This window comes from Camelina sativa, chromosome 19 (genome assembly GCF_030686135.1).
Source record: "Camelina sativa cultivar CO46 ecotype springtype chromosome 19, ASM3068613v1".
Classification (NCBI taxonomy): Eukaryota; Viridiplantae; Streptophyta; class Magnoliopsida; order Brassicales; family Brassicaceae; genus Camelina; species Camelina sativa.
In genome coordinates this window covers 23,288,933-23,309,489 of record NC_141898.1, presented here as the reverse complement: position 1 = coordinate 23,309,489, position 20,557 = coordinate 23,288,933, and the positions used below count along the sequence as shown (strand labels likewise).

General features: G+C 37.7%; 5 protein-coding genes and 1 non-coding gene across 7 annotated transcripts; 1 reads left to right on the top strand and 5 right to left on the bottom strand.

Moving 5' to 3' along the window:
- Nucleotides 1-117: 117 nt before the first annotated feature.
- On the bottom strand, nucleotides 118-2,217 carry LOC104767042 (AP-1 complex subunit sigma-1). 2 transcript variants are annotated; one of them, XM_010491062.3, is made up of 7 exons: nucleotides 1,916-2,217; nucleotides 1,257-1,343; nucleotides 1,074-1,165; nucleotides 859-967; nucleotides 720-755; nucleotides 536-622; nucleotides 118-440 (listed from the first exon to the last, which is right to left on the bottom strand). In XM_010491062.3, the coding sequence occupies exons 1-7, from the start codon at nucleotides 1,916-1,918 to the stop codon at nucleotides 369-371; spliced, it is 486 nt and encodes a 161-aa protein (XP_010489364.1). In that variant the 5' UTR covers nucleotides 1,919-2,217; the 3' UTR covers nucleotides 118-368. The 2 variants fall into 2 exon arrangements, with proteins under 2 accessions (XP_010489364.1, XP_087358951.1); XM_087502825.1 differs by having other exon boundaries at nucleotides 1,257-1,526; nucleotides 1,615-2,040.
- Nucleotides 2,218-2,988: 771 nt separating this feature from the next.
- On the bottom strand, nucleotides 2,989-5,527 carry LOC104767040 (3-hydroxy-3-methylglutaryl-coenzyme A reductase 2). The gene is made up of 4 exons (XM_010491061.2): nucleotides 4,237-5,527; nucleotides 3,950-4,131; nucleotides 3,515-3,855; nucleotides 2,989-3,416 (listed from the first exon to the last, which is right to left on the bottom strand). The coding sequence occupies exons 1-4, from the start codon at nucleotides 5,118-5,120 to the stop codon at nucleotides 3,165-3,167; spliced, it is 1,659 nt and encodes a 552-aa protein (XP_010489363.1). The 5' UTR covers nucleotides 5,121-5,527; the 3' UTR covers nucleotides 2,989-3,164.
- Nucleotides 5,528-7,945: 2,418 nt separating this feature from the next.
- Nucleotides 7,946-8,052, bottom strand: LOC147920893 (small nucleolar RNA R71). The gene has a single exon (XR_015591943.1). It is a non-coding gene; the product is annotated as a small nucleolar RNA R71 (small nucleolar RNA).
- Nucleotides 8,053-14,508: 6,456 nt separating this feature from the next.
- Nucleotides 14,509-16,315, bottom strand: LOC104767039 (small ribosomal subunit protein eS4z). The gene is made up of 5 exons (XM_010491060.3): nucleotides 16,168-16,315; nucleotides 15,734-15,811; nucleotides 15,471-15,651; nucleotides 15,270-15,367; nucleotides 14,509-15,109 (listed from the first exon to the last, which is right to left on the bottom strand). Exons 1-5 carry the CDS (start codon nucleotides 16,168-16,170, stop codon nucleotides 14,681-14,683), a joined length of 789 nt encoding a protein of 262 aa, XP_010489362.1. The 5' UTR covers nucleotides 16,171-16,315; the 3' UTR covers nucleotides 14,509-14,680.
- A 74-nt stretch (nucleotides 16,316-16,389) lies between these two features.
- On the top strand, nucleotides 16,390-17,210 carry LOC104767038 (uncharacterized). Its single transcript, XM_010491059.3, has 2 exons — nucleotides 16,390-16,797; nucleotides 16,876-17,210. The coding sequence occupies exons 1-2, from the start codon at nucleotides 16,618-16,620 to the stop codon at nucleotides 17,047-17,049; spliced, it is 354 nt and encodes a 117-aa protein (XP_010489361.1). The 5' UTR covers nucleotides 16,390-16,617; the 3' UTR covers nucleotides 17,050-17,210.
- Nucleotides 17,211-18,287: 1,077 nt separating this feature from the next.
- LOC104767037 (F-box protein At2g18780) lies at nucleotides 18,288-20,009 on the bottom strand. The gene has a single exon (XM_087502824.1). The coding sequence runs from the start codon at nucleotides 19,706-19,708 to the stop codon at nucleotides 18,548-18,550; it is 1,161 nt and encodes a 386-aa protein (XP_087358950.1). The 5' UTR covers nucleotides 19,709-20,009; the 3' UTR covers nucleotides 18,288-18,547.
- Nucleotides 20,010-20,557: the final 548 nt, after the last annotated feature.

Sequence of the window (20,557 nt, the reverse complement as noted above, 5' to 3'; positions counted from 1 at the left end):
TAATTTCAATATATATATATATATATGATCTAGATCCCTTTTAATTTGACATGTTCATTTAAATAAAAACACAAGAACTTGATGACTTTTCTGCATTGCGAAAAATAGTGGAATCACGTTTTAAAACGTAAATATTTGAAGACATATTATAACCATCCATCACTATGGCTTACGCAAAGATAAGTAACAATCACTACTAATAAACCCACAACGATGATTATGAATACATCTTTCTTCTAATCGATCAAACAAACACATGAGATGGCAAACAAGTGTGATTCAAAAGATAAGGATAAATTCAAACTTTTTTTTTTTTTAGGCAAACATTTACGATTGTTTTAACTGCGTGAAAGAAGATCAGAAAGAGACTACTTGGTAGCCTGAGCAATAATATTGCTTATGGAACTTGCCTCCTCTTTCGCAGCTTCCACCAATTGATCCTTCAAATATCATCATAACACTCATCATTAACTCAATCCTCAAGGACTAATCCTTTTCTAGTGTCTAAGTGGGCATTAGGATTAAGTAACCATACCTGGGCTGAAATTATCCTTGCAACTGTCTTCTTGCTCGACTCTTGAAGTTCACCGGCGATCAACAGCTCATCCAGTATATAATACGCCTAGAACAAAACAACCAGATTCGAAAAATGTCATAATGAAGTAAATTACAGAGAGTGTTCAATCACTGATCCTGAAGAGTTGTGTATGTATACATACCTTGTGGAAGTTAAAAATCAAATCGAGTTCACACACCTGAAGATCATAGAATAAACAGCTCTTAATCGAAAAATATATATGTTTGTGAGATTACAATAGAGTGGAGGAAAGCCATTTGGAGGATAAGTGTTTCACTCACACTGCCAAAGTAACGGTCAAGAATCTCGACGTAGTGATGAATTATCTCCAGTACCTCTAACTCGTTATCCGCCTCATCAATACACATGCAGAAGTACAAACTTGCATATCTGCACATATACAGAACCATCATGTTTATAACCTAACCAGTTTTTAAAAAAGTAGCGCACGAATATGCTGCGTATATATACATACCGACTCAAATGTTTTTTTTACCTTTTGTAGACAACCTTGTATCCTCTCCATTCGATGAAATTGCAGAGTTTGGGACCTCGGTTCAAAATCACACCGCTGAGTTCGCGTATGACCTGTCGAGATTATGTTTCCAAATGTACAGATCAAAGGCAAGCGAAGCATATAACCTGAGAATAACTGAATAACACTTAAGGCTGTAGATACCTTAGATCTTTCCTTCTGAGTATAAGGCGAATACCATTTGGTGAGCCTTACTTTTCCTTGCCGACTAACTAGAAGCACAAAATGTATCTGGAAACACAAACAGCAACCTCAGAAGTTTTCTTTTTTGTCTTTTCAAGACCATCTCTTCTTAACAAGAGTCCTAGCAATTCGAGAAAGCATAACTCTAGATGGTGTTCATTCATTCACCAACTAAAATCACTGTGAATGGAAATCTGAAGCACATAATTAGTTATCTTCCTGTCTCCTCGCCTATGAGAAGTCAAGTTACAAGCAGTAAAGACTTTGAAAGGCACACAATGGATAAGGCAAGTAAAAGAGAAGAGAATTTGAAAAATACCAGAAGCCTAACGCACACAAAGGATAAAGTCAAAGAGAGAATTGTGAGGGATCCAAGTACCAGACAATATCATCAAGATGTACAGATCTACAGGCTTCTTTTTGCCAAATTCAGAAACAGAGAGGCACACATCTCATTACCAAATCAAAATTAAGATCACAAAGATGGTATATAGAGATGCGAAAATTCAGATTCAAATTCGGAATCGTCGATACTCGAGACACAAAATCGAAGGCAGATCCGTTAAATTCTACATAAGAGAGTAAACGGGAAGCAAATACGAGTAGAGAGAGACTGTTACCATTTTCGTTATCCGAAAACTCAAGATCGAACGAATCTGTAAAAAGCTCAACTTGATTCCCAGAAGCTGATGCTCGTCGAAACTCGAAATAACAACACTTGTTTTGTTGCCGGCACACACAATACAATACAATACACAATAGAATCGCAAGGGTATAATTGTAATATAAGATTCTTTTATTTAAATACGGGTCTTCTTCCGGGTCGGACTCATAATTTCATACACCCACCCCTCCTCCTCAGGCCTCCAATGCATAGGCAGCCTCATTTGTCAAACTCTGTTATAGACCTTGTGTCACTTTTCTACTGGTTTTCAATTCTATTATAATTTTGTATTTATTTTTTAGTCTGAGTTAGATACTTCCATCAGTATCACCCATAAATATGCCCTCCTCGTGTCATATCACTCCTCCATCCACAACCACAACCCACATTTTTACATTTAATAGTACCAAACTCGTGTCATGTTTATCATCACATCAACACAAACACTACCACAATGATCAAATCAACGTTACGTTATACAAAAAGTCATGGCTAGAAACAATTATAGGACGTTAAATGCCTTGATCACACATCTTGACCAACAATCCCCGAGAGCTTATAACATCAAAGCATCAAGTAGCTGTGTTAAATTCCAAGCAAAGGGAGTTATAAAAAAAGAAACCTTTGACTTTCATGTCGATCCAATCCATGCCTCAAGAAGCATACCAACACCAACATCACCAAGTGCAAAACTTCCACAATAAGCAAGAACCTTTGGCCATGGTTTTGGGAGAGGGAGAAAGTAAGCTTTGTAATTTTCTTCAACTCCCCTCGAGATTTGTTGTATTGCTCTCGTCAACCAGTTTAGCCTCTGCAGTTGGCTTCTTCTTCTGATTCACACTAGTCACTGCCCCACTCGTCTCCTCTCCATCGTTCTATATGCATTCATCCAAATAATTCAAACACTCTTTGTAGAGCTTGAAATGTGAAATTAATAACACTCTTCTGGGTTTTGTAAGTTGTGAAAGTGATGTATATGTTGAGCTATGAGACTTTCAAAGAATATGATATAAGCCAGCCATAAAGAAGGAAGGACAAAAAAAATGACTTTACATAAATTAAGATCATTTGGAGACTTACAGAGTACAAATAGATAGAAGAAAAGAGACCGATCAAGGAAGAAATCAAATCAGGTTAAAATTACATCAATCTAATTTTTGGGATTTTGTTTTATTACTATCTGTCCTCGTCCGGTGCTCCAAACATCATCTGTTGACTTGAGACGAAGGGCCAATGTCTCTGCTCGATCTGTTGTATTTCATGTGGCTCTTCACTAGCTGTCCAGCTGCAATAGCAGACATTAGTGATAGCTCTCCTGCTAGAACTGTACCAGCCACTATTCTTGCCAATTGCTGTGCGTTCGAGCCAGGTGCCTCGTTGTTTGATCCTTTCATACCGAGCAGATTCAAACAAGCTGATTGTGATGCAAGTTGTGTCCCACCTCCAACAGTACCAACCTGGAACCACATATCATTAAACAGAGAGTTCATGAGTTGGATACTGCAGCAATATTAAAAAAAAAAAACATTTCAGATAGAAGATGCAAGAATTATACCTCAATGCAAGGCATTGAGACAGAGATGTGAAGGTCGTTGCCCTCAGCTTGAATTAAGGTGATACAGTGTGAGCTCTCCACGTTTTGAGCTGGGTCTTGGCCAGTGGCTATGAACACAGCGCTGACAATATTGCTTGCATGAGCATTGAACCCACCAAGAGAACCCGCCATGGCTGAACCAGTAAGGTTCTTGAGCATGTTAAGCTCTACAAGAGCCGCAACGCTAGTCTTCAACACTTTCTCCACAATGTCAGCCTTAATAAAGGCTTCACATACAACATGCTTACCACGTCCTTCGATCCAGTTTACACCCGAAGCCTTCTTGTCCGAACAGTAATTCCCTGAACACCACAACACCAATAAATCAAAAAGACTTGACTTTAATTCGAAAATCAAGACAATACCACAGAAAGAAAGAAAGAAAGAAGAGTTAACCTGAGATGCCAACAACATCCATGTCAGGAAACTCGCCCTTTATGAAATCCAAAACATTCTGAACACCTTTGGAGACCATGTTCATCCCCATGGCATCACCAGTACCACACGCAAACCTCGGATATAGATTCCTTCCAGCAATCGTGCATGTAATCTTCTGAAGTCTAGCAAATCTACTCGATCTATACATTATATACAGAAACAAAAAAAAGCAAAACATGTCAGTCAGCAACAACATTCAAAAATCACCATCCTAGAACTAAAGGGACAAAGTTTGTCAAACCCACTTGTTGAAAATGAGAGACAATCTCTCGAAATTAGCAGGATCTTCAAGATAAAACATGGCATCAGCAGCTCTCGTTATAGAAGGGAATTTAACAACAGGAGCTCTAGTCATTGCATCTTTCATGAGAACACTAACAGCACCACCAGACATGTGAATAGCTTTACAACCTCTATTAGTACTAGCAACCAAACAACCTTCAGTTGTAGCCATTGGCACTGAATACTCAACCCCATCGAGCAGCAACGGTCCCGCAATTCCCACTGGGATCTGAACATACCCAACTGGCATCTCACAGCATTGCCCCAAAATCGAATCGTAATCGAAACCTTCCAACGGAAGACCGGTTAAAGACTTACCGGTTATCCTCTGAACCGCTTCTCTCCTAATCGCTGCAGCTCGTTTGCAATCTCCGAGCTTCGTCTCCAATGAGTAAGACGGGATGGTTCCTTCGACCACCGATTTAACAATCTCTTCATCAGAATCAGGGGAATGATGATCAACGGAGCAATCTAGGGATTGACCACAGGGGACCTTCCTCCGTAAATCTTCGTCGTTAACCCAAACATCATCATCGGAAGAAGATCGGAAAATAAGATCGATACCGAAGAAACCAAGGAGGTAGATGAACGAAGCAACGAAACAAAAGAGAGCGGAGATCTCGGAGAGGTCAACGACGTGAAGAGGCGTCGAGTTACGGATCTTCTCACGCCATCGGCTGAGGAGGAAATAAACAGTAGCGAAGAAGAGAGCGAGGAAGAAAGTGTTGGTCAGGTACAACGGAAGAGGAAGCGCGTCAGAGGCTTTGCGAGGAGGAGGAGCGACGGAGACATTGGAGGTTTCTTCGTCGTTGTTTTTGATCGGGAATCTACGACGGAGATCCTCCATTGACGCCGGAGAGACAGAAAAAAAAAAGTTTTGATTTTTTTTTTAATGGTTGAGAGAAATTTTTGGGCTCCAAAAAGTGTGAGATTGCAAAAATAGGGGGAAGAGGGTTTACTTATAGTGGTTAGGTGGTGGTGACATCGAGATCAACGTCAATGTTGAGTTTGTGAATTGAGAGAGAGAAATGAGAAGGAACAGAGAAGATGATTTTGTCTTCGTCACAATGAATCTATAACTGTACTTGTTTTATTTATTTCCACTTTTGGGGATGATTTTAATTTTTTTTTAGGGTTAAAGTTTTCTTACTTTTCTTTTCATCATCATATGTATTGTTTTTAGTCCAAAATAAGTTCAACAAATTACTATAGAAGATGAGGCTATATCTTTTGGGATTTTTTGAATCAAAATTCAAATTGTCAAAGCTTTTAGTTTTTTTTTTTTTTTGTAAGAAACAATAGTTTTCAATTATCCTGGTTTATAGGAAAACTAAAAAGAAGAAAGAAATTAAGAAAGATATATATTACATTCGAAGCTAAATATTGGATGGATGTAATTTAAATCTTATTTTTAGATTTTTTAAATTTAATAGTTTTCTAATTAAATTTTCACAAGTCTTTTCTTATTTTGCTGAATTTTGTTATTCCTTGTTAACTTTAAGTCCACAACCAATTCACATGGAATTTTATAGTATATATATAAAAATAACTTACATTAGCAATTATCAATAAAATAGTATAACACTTGATATATCATGGTTTTTGTGGTTTTTAACCATGATATAAGGAGTCTTTTAGATTCTTTTGATTTGTTTTCTAGGATGTTTTTGAGTCTTTACATGTTTTCTAGGATTTTGGCATGGATGAAGCGAAATGGAGCAATTTGGACATTTTGGAGCATTAATCCTGAAGAAACGAACTTGGAATCGATGAAGAGTGATGGTGTCGATCGACACCCTGTTTTGTCTGCGAGAGAAGCCAAGTTTTGGAAGTTTTACAAATTCAGCCGAAGATTTCCATATTTGCAACACAAGTCCATGACGTGTTTTAGGACATATTTATAGTGTTTTTAAGTTTTGCAAATCCAAAAAGTTTTTATTCTAGCAAGTTTTATTTTCTGCAACCCTGTGAGATTTTGAGAGCTTTGGAGAGAGAGAGATCTGCTTTGTAGAAGAAGAATCCTTGAACTCCTTCTTTACTCTTTTAATTTCAATTGCTTATTATTTAAAATTATGTTTTGTTCTTCATTGAATATGTCTTAGTAGTTTGCTTGTTAGGTTTAGAGTTTTTCACAGGGATTTTTATGAATTGTTAGATCTATTTATTTAGGATTCAATATCTTTCTAGATCTTCATCATATGTTGTTCTTCATCATTAATTCTTGATTGATCACCTAGAATTAATACTTTAGGCAAATAAATTGATATGAGAATATAATTGATTTTCCTGATAAAACCTTTTGATGAGCAAAATTACTTCTTGCAAAGAGATTTGATTTAGTAATTTTGTGAACAATCTAACCTGTTTTTAAAGCTGATTTTTAACCTAGAATTTTACAAAGAGATTTGGATTTTATGGTTTTAAATTTAGATAATATTTGCAGTGAGAACTGATTTATTTTACAAAAGAGTTTAGAGTTCTAGATCTGTTCTTAATTGTTTGAATCCTAATTATTTCTTGATTTAATAATTTGTAATTTCCTGAGAAAATCCCTAGGCCTAGCTTTTTTGATCTTCTGAATTTACAAAACTTTTATTTAATATTTTGCATTGCTTTTCTTAATTTAAATCAACTTGTTTAGCTTAATTATAATACTCTATAATCCATTGTGTAATCTAGAGTCCTTGTGGAATTCGACCCCTAAGTACTGCAATGACTTCTTAATTTGAGAGAGTAGCTCTAAGGTTTAATTTGAGCACATCAAATTTTAGCGCCGTTGTCGGGGACTCTTTGATCTACCATTAGATTTGAGTTTTAATTTCGTCTAAATTTTTCTTTTTATTTTTTTTACTTTCACGTTTTTGTTTTTCTTCTCTTTGGTGTTTAAGGTGCATGCCTCCTAGAACTCACACAAGGAGCAACAAGGCTGATCCTACTGTGAATCTTTCAAACCCAGAGTTGGGAAAGTTAGAGCGTGAAAACTGAAAAGCAGCCAAATCCTTAAAGATGGTTAACACAGTCATTCTGATGCGTGATGAGGCTGGTGCTTTGAGGGATCAAGATGGCCACTTGCGCAATGAGCAGGGCCAAAAGCTTGATGCAGAGGGCAATGTGATTGCTGAACCAGTTGTCAACGAACAAGCTGTTGTCAACCAGCAAGCTATTGCCGATGAGGAGGTTAACCTTGGTATCGATCGACGCCAACCAGAGGGTATCGATCGACACCCGCCTCCAGCAGACGTACGTGGAGCTGCCAACCACGTCCAGAATCCGGTTTGAAGACAGGAGCACAACCGGGACTTGATTAGGACCATTGCAGACTTCAACAGAGTTGATTTGATGTATGAGAACCGGTCTGCTATTGTTCCTCCTCCATTCCCCAGGAATGACTTTAAGCTGAAGCCTGCGTACTTCCAGCTAGTTGGGCAGAGACCTTTCTCTAACCTGCCCAATAAGAAGCCTTTGGACCACATTGAGCATTTTGAGGATCTTGTGACTAGTATCAAGGCTAATGGAGTGACTGAGGATTACATCTTCTGCAAACTCTTCCCTTACTCACTTGCAGGAGAAGCATCTCATTGGTTGAAGCAGTTGCCAGCTGGATCTTTGACATCTTGGCAACAAATCAAGGTGGCTTTCCTGAATTATTTCTATGATGATGCAATGTCAGATGAGCTGAGAGTCAAGCTGTCCTCTTTCAAGCAAAAACCTGATGAAGCTTTCAAGGCATCTTGGGTGAGATTTAAGGCTTATCAGAGGGACTGTCCACACCATGGTTTCTCAAGAGTGCAATTGCTAAGTATCTTTTTCAGAGGAATTGACTGGGAATATCAGTTAGCTTTGGATGTTGCCAGCCATGGGAACTTCAAGACGAGATATCCAGAAGATGCTGAAGCTTTGATTGAGAATTTGGCTTCCAGCAATAGCACTAAGAGAGCAGATACTGAAAGGAAGAGATTGCATGGAGGATTTGATGCAAACCAGCTTGCTTCAGTCAATGCTAAGCTAGATTCAGTGCATAATCTTCTTGTGGGTAAAAAATCGGTTCACTTTGCTGCTGAAGTTGAGACATTTGAGCCACCACCTGAGACAGGGAATGAAAAAGCAGATGTCAACTTTGTATATGGAAATCAGGGTCAGAGATTCGGTAATCAACAAAGCAACATACCTTATAGTGGGAACTTTTCAGGCTATACTCCCAAACCGGATTACCAGAAGCAGCAACAGAACAATGGTTATACTAGAACCTATGAGAACTCATCTTATCAGTATCCTCCTCCACAGACTTCTGCCGAGAGTAAGATGGAAGCTATGCTAGAGCAACTTTTGCAAGGTCAGGAGAATTTGACTGTGACATTCAATGGGAAGATTGACAATGTTTACACAGAGCATACTGGAAGAATTGATGCATTGAATGTCCATGTTAAGAAGCTAGAAAATCAGGTTGCGCAGACTGTTGGATCTGTGAAGAGACAAGAGGGTTTTCTTCCTGGAAGAACGGAGACAAACCCCAAACATGCTTGCAATGCCATATCAGTGAGAGATGAGAATGATGGTGAAATTGTTTCTGCAGAAAAAGGAGAGCAATCGGGCAAACCCGAGTCGGAAAATTCAACGTCAGATGATGGTGTCGATCGACACCACCTGGGTGTCGGTTGACACCCCTCTCAGACAGAACCCAAAACTGCAAAATCTCAGGTTCCAGCAGCTGCTGAAAGGGTGTACCAACCGACGATTCCTTTTCCTAAGCCAAGAAGATCCAAACAGGAGATGGAGGAAGCTAGATGCAAGGTGATGATAGAGATGCCTTTGATTGATGTAGTTAAGCTTTCACCACCACTTAAGCGGTATGTGAAGAGAATGGTATCCAATGGTTTGAGCCCTGAGGAAGGAGCACTACTTACAAAAGATGTCAGTGCAATTCTGCTGAACCAGCCTCCAGAGAGGAAGAAAGAGAAGAAGAAAGAGGTAGTTGTCTCTGAGAAAGTGAGTGCAATGATCCAGAGTAGGATTGCAAAGAAGTTACCAGATCCTGGAAGCTTCGTACTTGATTGCTCTATCTCCACAGGAAGGTTTGCTCACTCACTTTGTGATCTTGGCTCTAGCATCAACTTGATTCCACATTATGTTGCTCTGAGACTTGGGATGACAGATTTTAAGCCGACTTAGATATCTCTTATCTTAGCTGATCGATCCCAAAGAATTCCTAAAGGTGTTTTAGAGGATATTCCAATTAAGGTTGGAAACTTCATGATTCCCACTGACTTTGTGGTGATGAAGTATGATAAAGAGCCTAACGACCCTCTCATCTTAGGAAGATCTTTCTTGGCTACAGCTGGTGTCGTCATAGATGTGCAGAAGGGACACATAACATTGAATGTGGATGGTTTAAGTATGAACTTTGAGATGCATAAGCTGAGGAGAGCTCCTACTATTGATGGACAAACTTTTTCTGTTGAAGAAATTTCTGATATTCGAGCAACAGGCTCAGTGTCGACCGACACCCTATCAGCATCAGTCGACACCCCTCCACATCCGAGACCGAACTTGTCCAAAACTGATGCTCCAAGTCATAAACCTGTTCATAAACAGACAACTCAACACTCCACACTCCAGAGTTCTCAGGTAAGGCCAAGGTACACATCTTCTTCACCTAATCCCCCTCCTATCATCAATAAGACCTTCAAAGATACAAAAACTGTTTTGCAGTTAACCAAGCCACGAGATTATCGTAGAGAATAGGACATTTGTAGGACATAAAAGAAGACCCGTCCCTAAATCCCGCCCTGGTCCTGTTCCTCACATCCTTGGCAGACCTCATGCACCTAAAGCTTATATACCACCTTGGATGAATAGGACATTTTTATCGGAAGCATTCATTGCCACTTTCCGATCCATCGGACGCCTGAGATTCAAAACAGTCAAGCTAATGACTGAAAACAAGCGCTTAGTGGGAGGCAACCCACTTCTAGGTTTTTCTTTTCCTTTTGAGTCATTTTCATTTTTGCATTGAGTCAGTTTTTGTTTGATTATTGTTTGAAATTATGAACTATCTATCTATCATGTTGCTTTTAACTTGTGTTTGAGTGTTTCTTAACAGAGTAATCATCCAAAGATTGATCCATCAACACAACTATCTGCAACTAACAAAGAGTTTCAGCCAACAAACCACCATTCATGATGAGTGTCGATCGACACTGAAATGGTATCGGTCGACACCAGCTGGTAACCCGAGAATCAGTTCATCTTTTCATTACAATATCCATACATTTTTGTTTCTTTTAGCTTTCCTCTTACTTGATAACACTAGGGACAGTGTTGTTTAAGTCTGGGGGAGGCTATCTACTAACTACATTTTTGTTTTTGAGTTTCAGTTGTGTCAGTCAAAACCATAAAGTTTGAGTCAAATTTTTCAAATTTTTCTTTTTGTCTTTGGGAATTATGATCTTGATTAATGATTTCTCTTATTTGGCTAACACTCTAATGATTATTTTACTATTCTTGATCTTAGAACTGAAGCTTAGAAAGACTATGAGTTGTATCAACAATCCTGAAAGCCCTTATTCAATGGATATCTCGTTAAACCAACGTTGTCTCAACTTTTATCAGGATTTTAACCGGACTTAATCTCTTACTTTGGGGTTGGAAATCAGTGGACTAGACTTCTTCTTCGGGCCATACAAGACAGTGCAATTTTTTAAAGTATGTCTCCCCTGTCTCTTCCCTTCAGTACTTTAAAAAGAAAGATCAAAAAAAAAGAAAAGAAAAAAGAGAATAAAAGATGAGATGATTTTGATCAGTTTAGAGAGGTAGGTAAATTACCTATGACCTCATTATTCTACTATTGAGTCAAATGATCACACAAATCTTGGAAGCGAGGGGTAGGTAAATTATCGATGACCCTAGTATTCGCTTACACCTTTGATTTAAAAAAAAAAATCAACTCCTTTAAAGTGAGAAAAGGGAGAGGAAAGGAGATATATGAAAAATGTTTTGGCTTGAAGAGAGTCCATATGCCACTGATCGATACACCAAGGTAAGAACTCACTTGTACTTGCTTTAATTTATGTAATGAGATGATAATGGAGATTTCAGAGATTCCAAAGGATTGTGGGATTTGAATAAGGAATGTTGATGATTATCATGGTTAAGTATAAGAAGTAAGTTTTTGAGTCAGGTAAATGAAGAGTGCGAATAAGAATCATCATGCAATTGAGTGAGTTCCCTGTTTTCAAACCTCTTTCACATGTCTAAGCTTATGTTTTGCTTGAGGGCAAGCAAAGGCTAAGTCTGGGGGAGTTGATATATCATGGTTTTTGTGGTTTTTAACCATGATATAAGGAGTCTTTTAGAGTCTTTTGATTTGTTTTCTAAGATGTTTTTGAGTCTTTACATGTTTTCTAGAATTTTGGCATGGATGGAGCGAAATGGAGCAATTTGGACATTTTGGAGCATTAATCCTGAAGAAACGAACTTGGAATCGATGAAGAGTGATGGTGTCGGTCGACACCCTGTTTTGTCTGCGAGAGAAGCCAAGTTTTGGAAGTTTTACAAATTCAGCCGAAGTTTTCCATATTTGCAACACAAGTCCCTGACGTGTTTTAGGACATATATATAGTGTTTTTAGGTTTTGCAAACCCAAAAAGTTTTTATTCTAGCAAGTTTTATTTTGTGCAACCCTGTGAGATTTTGAGAGCTTTGGAGAGAGGGAGATCTGCTTTGTAGAAGAAGAATTCTTGAACTCCTTCTTTACTCTTTTAATTTCAATTGCTTATTATTCAGAATTATGTTTTGTTCTTCATTGAATATGTCTTAGTAGTTTGCTTGTTAGATTTATGGTTTTTCACAAGGATTTTTATGAATTGTTAGATCTGTTTATTTAGGATTCAATATCTTTCTAGATTTTCATCATAGGTTGTTCTTCATCATTAATTCTTGATTGATCACCTAGAATTAATACTTTAGAAAAATAAATTGATATGAGAATATAATTGATTTTCCTGATAAAACCTTTTGATGAGCAAAATTACTTCTTGCAAAGAGATTTGATTTAGTAACTTTGTGAACAATCTACCCTGTTTTTAAAGCTGATTTTTAACCTAGAATTTTACAAAGAGATTTGGATTTTCTGGTTTTAAATTTAGATAATATTTGCAGTGAGAACTGATTTATTTTACAAAAGAGTTTAGAGTTCTAGATCTGTTCTTAATTGTGTGAATCCTAATTATTTCTTGATTTAATAATTTGTAATTTACTGAGAAATTTCCTAGGCCTAGCTTTTTTGATCTTCTGAATTTACAAAACTTTTATTTAATATTTTGCATTGCTTTTCTTAATTTAAATAACCTTGTTTAGCTTAATTATAAAACTTTATAATCCATTGTGTAATCTAGAGTCCTTGTGGAATTCGACCCCTAAGTACTGCAGTGACCTCTTAATATGAGAGAGTAGCTCTAGGGTTTAATTTAAGCACATCAACACTTTTCGGGATGATTATTAGGGTTATAGTTTTTGGGACACTTTCATCGTATAATCTTATAGATTTATTGTTTTTAATCCAAAACAAGTTAAAGAAATTATCAAATTTACTATATAAATATTTTAATTATAAAATAATATAACGATGAGGCCTTTTTTTGTTTTGACTTTTTTAAATAAAAAATTCATAACTTTAAAGCTTCTAGTTTTTTATTTTAAAGAAAAAATAGTTTTAAATTAGAAAAAAAAAAAAAGTAAAACTGTTTTCCCTGTTTAGAGGAAAGTCAAGTTATAGCTTAAATGAATGGATGTAATTTTAAACCTTAGTTTTGCTTCTTCAAATTGAATAGTTTTCTGTTAAATTTTCACAAGTCTTTTCTTAATTTGCTGGATTTTTTTTATTCACTGTAAACTTACCATGTTGAGTCCACAACCAATTCACATCACATGACATGTTTTAAAAACTTGCATCAACCCATACCAGCTTATAGCAGGTAATAGATATAGATTTTTCTAATAGATATATATTTTGTATGACTATTCTCTTCTTTGATATTGTTATAAAATCTCGAGCTTAAAATAGTGCCATCATGCATTGCATTGCATGCATTACGGTGGATACATTGTTTTGAAAATACCTGAGTGTTTTCTTGCATTTCCGAGGCACTTTGGTTCTACATTGACGTCAGTGTCGACTTTTGTTGTTATCTTCTTCTTATTATTATTTTTGTTTGACCATGTCACCAAGAACAAGAATCTTTAAGCATCTGTGATTAACGATTCTATAAGATTGATTATAATTAACACTCCACTATCACGTGAACTTAGCGACAGTAACGGTAGTATAATAACCATTGCTGGAGGCTGGAGTATTCTTAAAGTAGACACGTAGGTTTTCTGCACCAAAATCAATGTTAAGACTTTTCTTAAACATCCACTCATAAGAAAAACATTTTCAATCAAATTATTCTAATCGGTTAGAATATTAAGAGTGAAAAATGATTACAAGAACAATAAATAAATCCACTTTTAGATTACTACTCTGCTAGTACTATTCATACACTAACACAAGTGGCCTCTAAACATATATCAAGAATTCCAGATCCATCCACCCGATTCATGAGAAATATGAAAAGCACAATCATTATTTTACCAAATGTACAAATGTGACAATTGTCTTACTGTTATTAGCGGAGGTTGGGATTTCACTTGTAACAAGAATGTGGCCTTTAAATAGTAGAGATTCTAGAGGCAATTCAATAACTATCAGAAGAAACCAAATTGAAGTTATAACTCGTGACTAAAGGTCCCAAAATAGCACATAATAATCCCAAAAGACAAGTATGAAAACCAAAGTAATCTCAACTCATCCAAAGTGCTACAAACTAAAGCATGGTTTGTTCTGAAACACAGAGTATAGCATCTTCTAGTAAGGAAGGATTCGAAAATAATCACTCCACTATTACGTGAACTTGGCGACAGTAACGATACATCTATGAATGGAGCATTCTTGAAGTAGACACGTAAGAGTGTAGGCTTGCACCAATTTTAATGTAAGACTTTTCTTGAACATACAACTATAACCTTGTTTTCCACACCAAAATATGACATCGAGATCGGGAAATTGTAAAAACTATTCGGTATATTTTGACCACATGTTTTAGAAGAGACATTTGTCTTATTGTTATTATACAGGGATTATGATATCTCTAGGATTCATAAAATGTGACCCAGTGATACTAAGGCAATTCAAAAACTATCGGAAGTAACAAGGTTGAAGTCCAAACTCGCAAGTAGCACAAAAGGTCCAAAAAAATAGCTCATAAAAATCCAAAAGATAAAGTTTTGAAACGAAAGTAAAACTCATAAAGACTGCTGCAAACTAACGCATAGTTTGTTCTGAAAATTGAGAAACAGAGTAGTACAGTATTAAGCAGCTTGTTGAGCAGAAAGTCTCTTCCTGGCTTCCTCAATGATGGTCAACTTAATACCTTTACCCTTTGGAAGAGACACCCATGGCTTTGTTCCTTTGCCGAGAGTGAACACATTTCCCAACCTTGTAGCAAACTCATGTCCTGTTGAGTCTTGGATGTGGATGGTCTCGAAACTTCCCTTGTGCTTCTCACGGTTCTTGATCACACCAACACGCCCTCTGTTTCTTCCTCCGGTGACCATAACTACATTGCCCACATCGAACTTAATGAACTCCACAATCTTGTTTTCTTCAAGGTCGAGCTTGATGGTGTCATTAGGCTTGATGAGCGGGTCGGGGTAACGGATGGTACGACCATCATATGTGTTCAGGTAGGGAATGCCCTTCTGACCAAACTGGATAGATCTCACCTTGCAAAGCTTGAACTGCACAAAAACAAGGATACTTGTTAGAACATATTACAAACTAGTAATCAACATAAAGATTCATCGAACCTCCAACGTAAGTCTAAAGCAATGAATACAGACTCAGCTTAGTTTCAAGGGGTTCAGTATTTGAGAATGTAAGGGATTTAGGAGAACAAACCTTAGCTTCCTCATCCTTGATGGAGTGGAGACGGAAACGTCCCTTGGTGTCATACAAAAGACGGAAGTTCTCATTTGTTTTTGGAATTGACACAACATCTGGGAATAATTATGCATCTTTAGTTAGATCATTCATCAAAGAAGCAGAGACAAAAGGACATAAACATCATCAAGCAACAAAAACAGCCACAGCCAGACTTACCCATAAAACCAGCAGGGTAAGTCTTGTCAGTCCTCACTTTTCCATCAACCTGAATATGCCTTTGCATCAAGATCGAAATCACTTCTCTGTAAGTCAGAGCATACTTCAACCTGTTCCTGATGATAAGGACAAGGGGTAAACACTCCCTAGACTTGTGTGGTCCAGAAGATGGCTTGGGGGCCTGGACAGAACAGCAATTATAAGCACCAAATCAAATGAAAACCAAGTTCTAATAAGATTTCAATCCAACACAAGTGACTTACAAAAGCACCACCAAGTTTGTCAAGCATCCAATGCTTAGGAGCATTGAGCCTCTTCAAATGCTTCTTCAAACCTCTTGCCTATAGAAAAAAAAAACAAATAAATATAAACATCAAAACACATTACATCTTCATAAAACCTCAATCACTAACAAAGTCCCATCATTCAAGACCTCAAATCAAAGGATAACCGAATCCTATCTTCTTAGATCTCAACAACGCCATTTTCTAAATCGATCCCAAACCCATATCACAAATCGCACAAAGCAATTAACTTTACATAGTTACATCGAAATGCTACCTAGTTACAACCAGAGATTTTTATCGTGCCGCACCAAACGAATTCACAGATTGAGACAAACTACCAAAACCAAAGAGAAAACATGGCGAAAACGCTTGTGGAATATATGAGACTAAGAGAGACAAAGATGACGAACCATGTTTGCAGCGTATGAGTTCTGACTCCTCCTCCGCGGCTAAAGCAAACCACTCTCACTTATTTCTTCTAGGGTTTGAAGAAGAGGAGAGTAACACAAAACCCTAATTTTTAACATGTGTTATCCAAAAAATCCTCTGCCACACGTGTGACCCATATCCAGTTCTGTAGGCCCAATAAGAGCCCATTTGTTTTCACTCTTTTTATTTATTTTTCCCTCTCTGAAGAAGATTAGAAAGGAAAAATAAAAACAAAAGGTTGTGAATGTCTCTGTCCCTCCTCAGTTCTCACGCAAGCTCGGAATCTCGCCGGCGGTGAAGCTCCGCCGTAATTAAAAGAGGGAAACCAGGAAGTGAGTTTTTGGCTAGGAATAGATTCTATTGATGTGTAGAAGCGGTTAGTGTGAGGGAAAGAGGATAATTGTAAGTAGTTAGAATTTGTGAAGGAGACGATGTCGCTGAGGATTAAATTAGTGGTTGATAAGTTTGTGGAGGAGCTGAAGCAAGCACTTGACGCTGATATACAAGATCGGATCATGAAGGAGAGAGAGATGCAGAGTTATATCGAAGAGCGTGAGCGGGAAGTCGCTGAGCGAGAAGCTGCCTGGAAAGCTGAGCTCTCTCGCCGTGAGGTTCGTTTTCTTTGAATTTTGATTTTTAGGGTTTTGGGGAAATCTGTGTGTGGATTCTGATTTTGTGAATTTGGACAGACGGAGATCGCTAGACAGGAAGCGAGGTTGAAGATGGAGAGAGAGAATCTGGAGAAGGAGAAGAGCGTTCTCATGGGGACTGCTTCGAATCAGGATAATCAAGACGGTGCTCTTGAGATTACTGTGAGTGGTGAGAAGTATCGTTGTCTTAGATTCTCTAAGGCTAAGAAATGAGTTGTGGGAATTGGAAATTAGGGTTCGTAACGTAGGGCACAAAAGGGTATTGCAATTCGATAAGGAGATGATTTGTTCTTTGTTTATGATGGATGAAACGGGAAACTTGGGTTTGTGTAAATTATTAAATTCAATGAAGAAAGTATTGTGTTTTCTTGAAAGATAGTTTGTCTGGATCACTCTTCCTTGCTCTATTCAAACATTTGTTGATTACTGTGTTGTCATACTGATATGTAGGAATTGAGGTCTTTCTGAATGATGGATGTAGTTTGATTAGTATAGATGTTTGTAGGATATATATCTTTCCAGATTCTTCTGTTACAAAGGTTTTTTTCAGGTAGTTTTGCTTTAATGAGCCAGCAACGTATGGTGTGAAGAGAATCTAAGATGCAAGGATGCATGAGTGTGAGTGAATGGTGTGATTATTGGTGTTAGTATCATGATGAGTTTGTTATAGACAAATGTTTTGGGTTAGGGAGATAAAGCACTTACGTTTAACTCATAGAATTCTTTCTCCTGTTCTTGTAACTTGGTACACTGAAAAACCAGCACCCAGTAGCAGGGTTAAACCTAAGAGGTTTCAGAACATAGGGAAGAAGTAGAATGTTGTGTCTTTTAAGGTAAAATGTGATCTTGTTAGTGGTCAAGCTGATAGCCAAACAGATGACCTAGGTTCCATCATCCTTTAGGCTCTAGACTACAACAGTAATGATTGTCTTGCAGCGATAACATACATTGTGGTAATATTGTACCTATTTCCGTATTTCTTGCTGGTTTCTTAATTTACTTAACATAGGTCCTTTTAGTGGAACAAAACAACGCACATACGGCCTTACGGATTTGCATAGGTTTGTTCCGAACTTCCGAAAGATGAATTCTTTCCTGGTTCTGTTAGATTTGCTTGACATGCAGAAATGTGTCCAACATCAGTGTATATACAATGGTAAGAGGATCCATATGTGTTCGTTTAACTTTCAACATTCTCTCTCTGAATTTTATCTACAAAACAAACTTACGGGAATATCTATATCTAATGCACTTATGCAAGCATTAGATGTTGTGGTTGGCTTGAATTTAGATCAGTGTGACTAACAAACCCTAACTGGGAGAGCTCCCTTTGTTTGTAAAGGCGCCTAAGCGTAGTTGTATGATAAGTTTCCAGGTGAGTTCAGTAGTGAACACCTGTCTTGGGAAGTTGTTACAAAACCATGTCTTGTCTACTTCTCATACTACGATCATTTGATTTGTTTGTTTATTAAGCAGTAAGGCATCAAACACTAAGAAGGCTTAGTATGTTTTTTGTGACTTTGTAAATTGATAATAAAATCTACAAGACAAAAGACGTGTTGGACGAGCCAAACAAGACCACACATGACAGTATACTGAAACGCAAATCCGATGGATATAATAAAAGTTATAACAGGATGAACAAAACAAAGAAAGCAGCAGTCTATGTTGGTCAATTAATAATAAAATCGAAGATAAAGACAATAATAGATTAGGCTGTGTTCTGGTTGATTTGCACAGAGCTCGGAACATAAGAGCACCCAAGTGGCCAGCAAAGTCGGTGCCTAGATTTGCCAAGATCAACTTTCTTAAAGTAGCCCTTCTTTCCAATGATGTGAGCTATGTTACGAGTGGGGTTACAGCTACCTACGTTCTTATCAAGAACCACGGCCACCTTCTTCCTCTCGTCAACGAAGAAACTCCCACCCGTAAAACAGAAGGAATAACCGGTGTAAGGTTTCATATCAACCTTTAAGAAGGACTTGTTCCACGAAACTGCATTAGGCTCAATCTTGCTGCTAATCCATATCTTCAAGGTATATGGAGATGAGCATCGCTGAAACAACACGGCAAGCTGGTTTTCCCCAACACTAGATAGAGCTACAGTATCTCGAACGAAAGGGTGAAACGGCAGAGGCAGACGCGGTCCAAATCTCTCAGTGGTGAAGTCAAAACAGAGTAAGAAATAAGAATGATCTCCTCCTGCTGGGAAAACCTTGTCACGGGCAAACCAGTAAGTGTTACCCTGTAGAGACAAGCCACGGTGAACAAATTCTATATCCCAGTCCGGATTGACATCAAGAACCTTCCATGAATTAGAGCCAAAACTGTAAATTTCAAACTCACGAAGTTGGGTACACATGTTTTTGTAGTCGTATACATCCACAAATCTCAAGACTTTGTGGTTCTTCTTCAGCTCGTCGTAGCCAAGAGCGTACCTGTCCCATATGTTGAAAGAGTTTCTAGGTTGGACCGACCATGTTTGACCTGAACAAGGGTTCCAAACAACAAGCCTAGATATGTCTTCTTTGGTGGGTGTGCATAACAATAAACCATCGCAGTGAAAGATATTGGATATGCCGACTCGATCTGCATCCTCCAGGCTAATAAGTTGACCTACACGCTTTATACGAGTAGGAGAGCGGAGATTGACGCTGAATAAAGAGACCCTGTAATTGAGCATCATCACCACATGAAACGCCTTCCTCTGCTTCTTCTTTGCTTCTTCTTTGCCGATGTGCCTTCTTGTAAAGGACCCATCTTTGGATAAAGTGTTCCACTTTTTGCATGTCGATCGCACTCCTCTCAGAGATGTCACCGGAATCCTAAAGAGCACCTCCTCTGCCAAATCCCTTGGAAGATCGGAGATCATCGTCGTTCACCAATCGAATTTTGCTAGGGAAACTTTTTTAGGTTAGCCCTTCCCAATCTCTTCCCTTTTTCCTTCTTCCGGATCTATTAATCAATCTTTTTCTCAGATTCCCTGCGGACACATGTCGGAAACTAAGCACTTGAGATCCGCCGACCAAAGTACACTGTGTGATTGATTGGGTGATGGTGACATGTCGATATTTTTTTAACTTGGGCTTGGGCTTTAATGTTTTGCCCAAGGCCCACTACTACTCTTGAAAAAATTTATACTTGGAATAGAGTCATAGCAGAGGACTCGATTATTAGCATTTTACGACTACTACTCACTCCTTGTATTCCCGGTGGCTCGTCTTCTTCGAGCAGTTCTAGCGTGTGGTTTTTGCACAGAGGGATGTTTCGAGCTTGCTACTAAATTATTCTTAGATGGGTTCGTCAAACTTGCTACTGATTTCTAACATATATATGTCGTCTTGGTATTGAACCGGCGTTTACTAACTAAAATCTCTCATGCGTTACACCAGGTCACACCGACATATACTGGTTATAATATATCTAGCTCAAAGAGTAATATACATGCTGTCATCAACTAAGTATTCTTAAGGACGGATTTTATATATATAACTAAGAGGTTGCATCTCTTTATCATAATTCTTGAGGACGGATTTTATAAATATTTATTTTCCAATACTACTTTTAAAAAATACCTTATCTCTAAATTTTTATCGAAAATGCTAATATGTAAGTAAGCTTTTAAAATTATTTACAGATTATCTTTATATGTGTGTAAAAGTTTTTATATATTTTATAAGTACCGTATAAATACATTTTAAATATTTTGTAAAACATTATA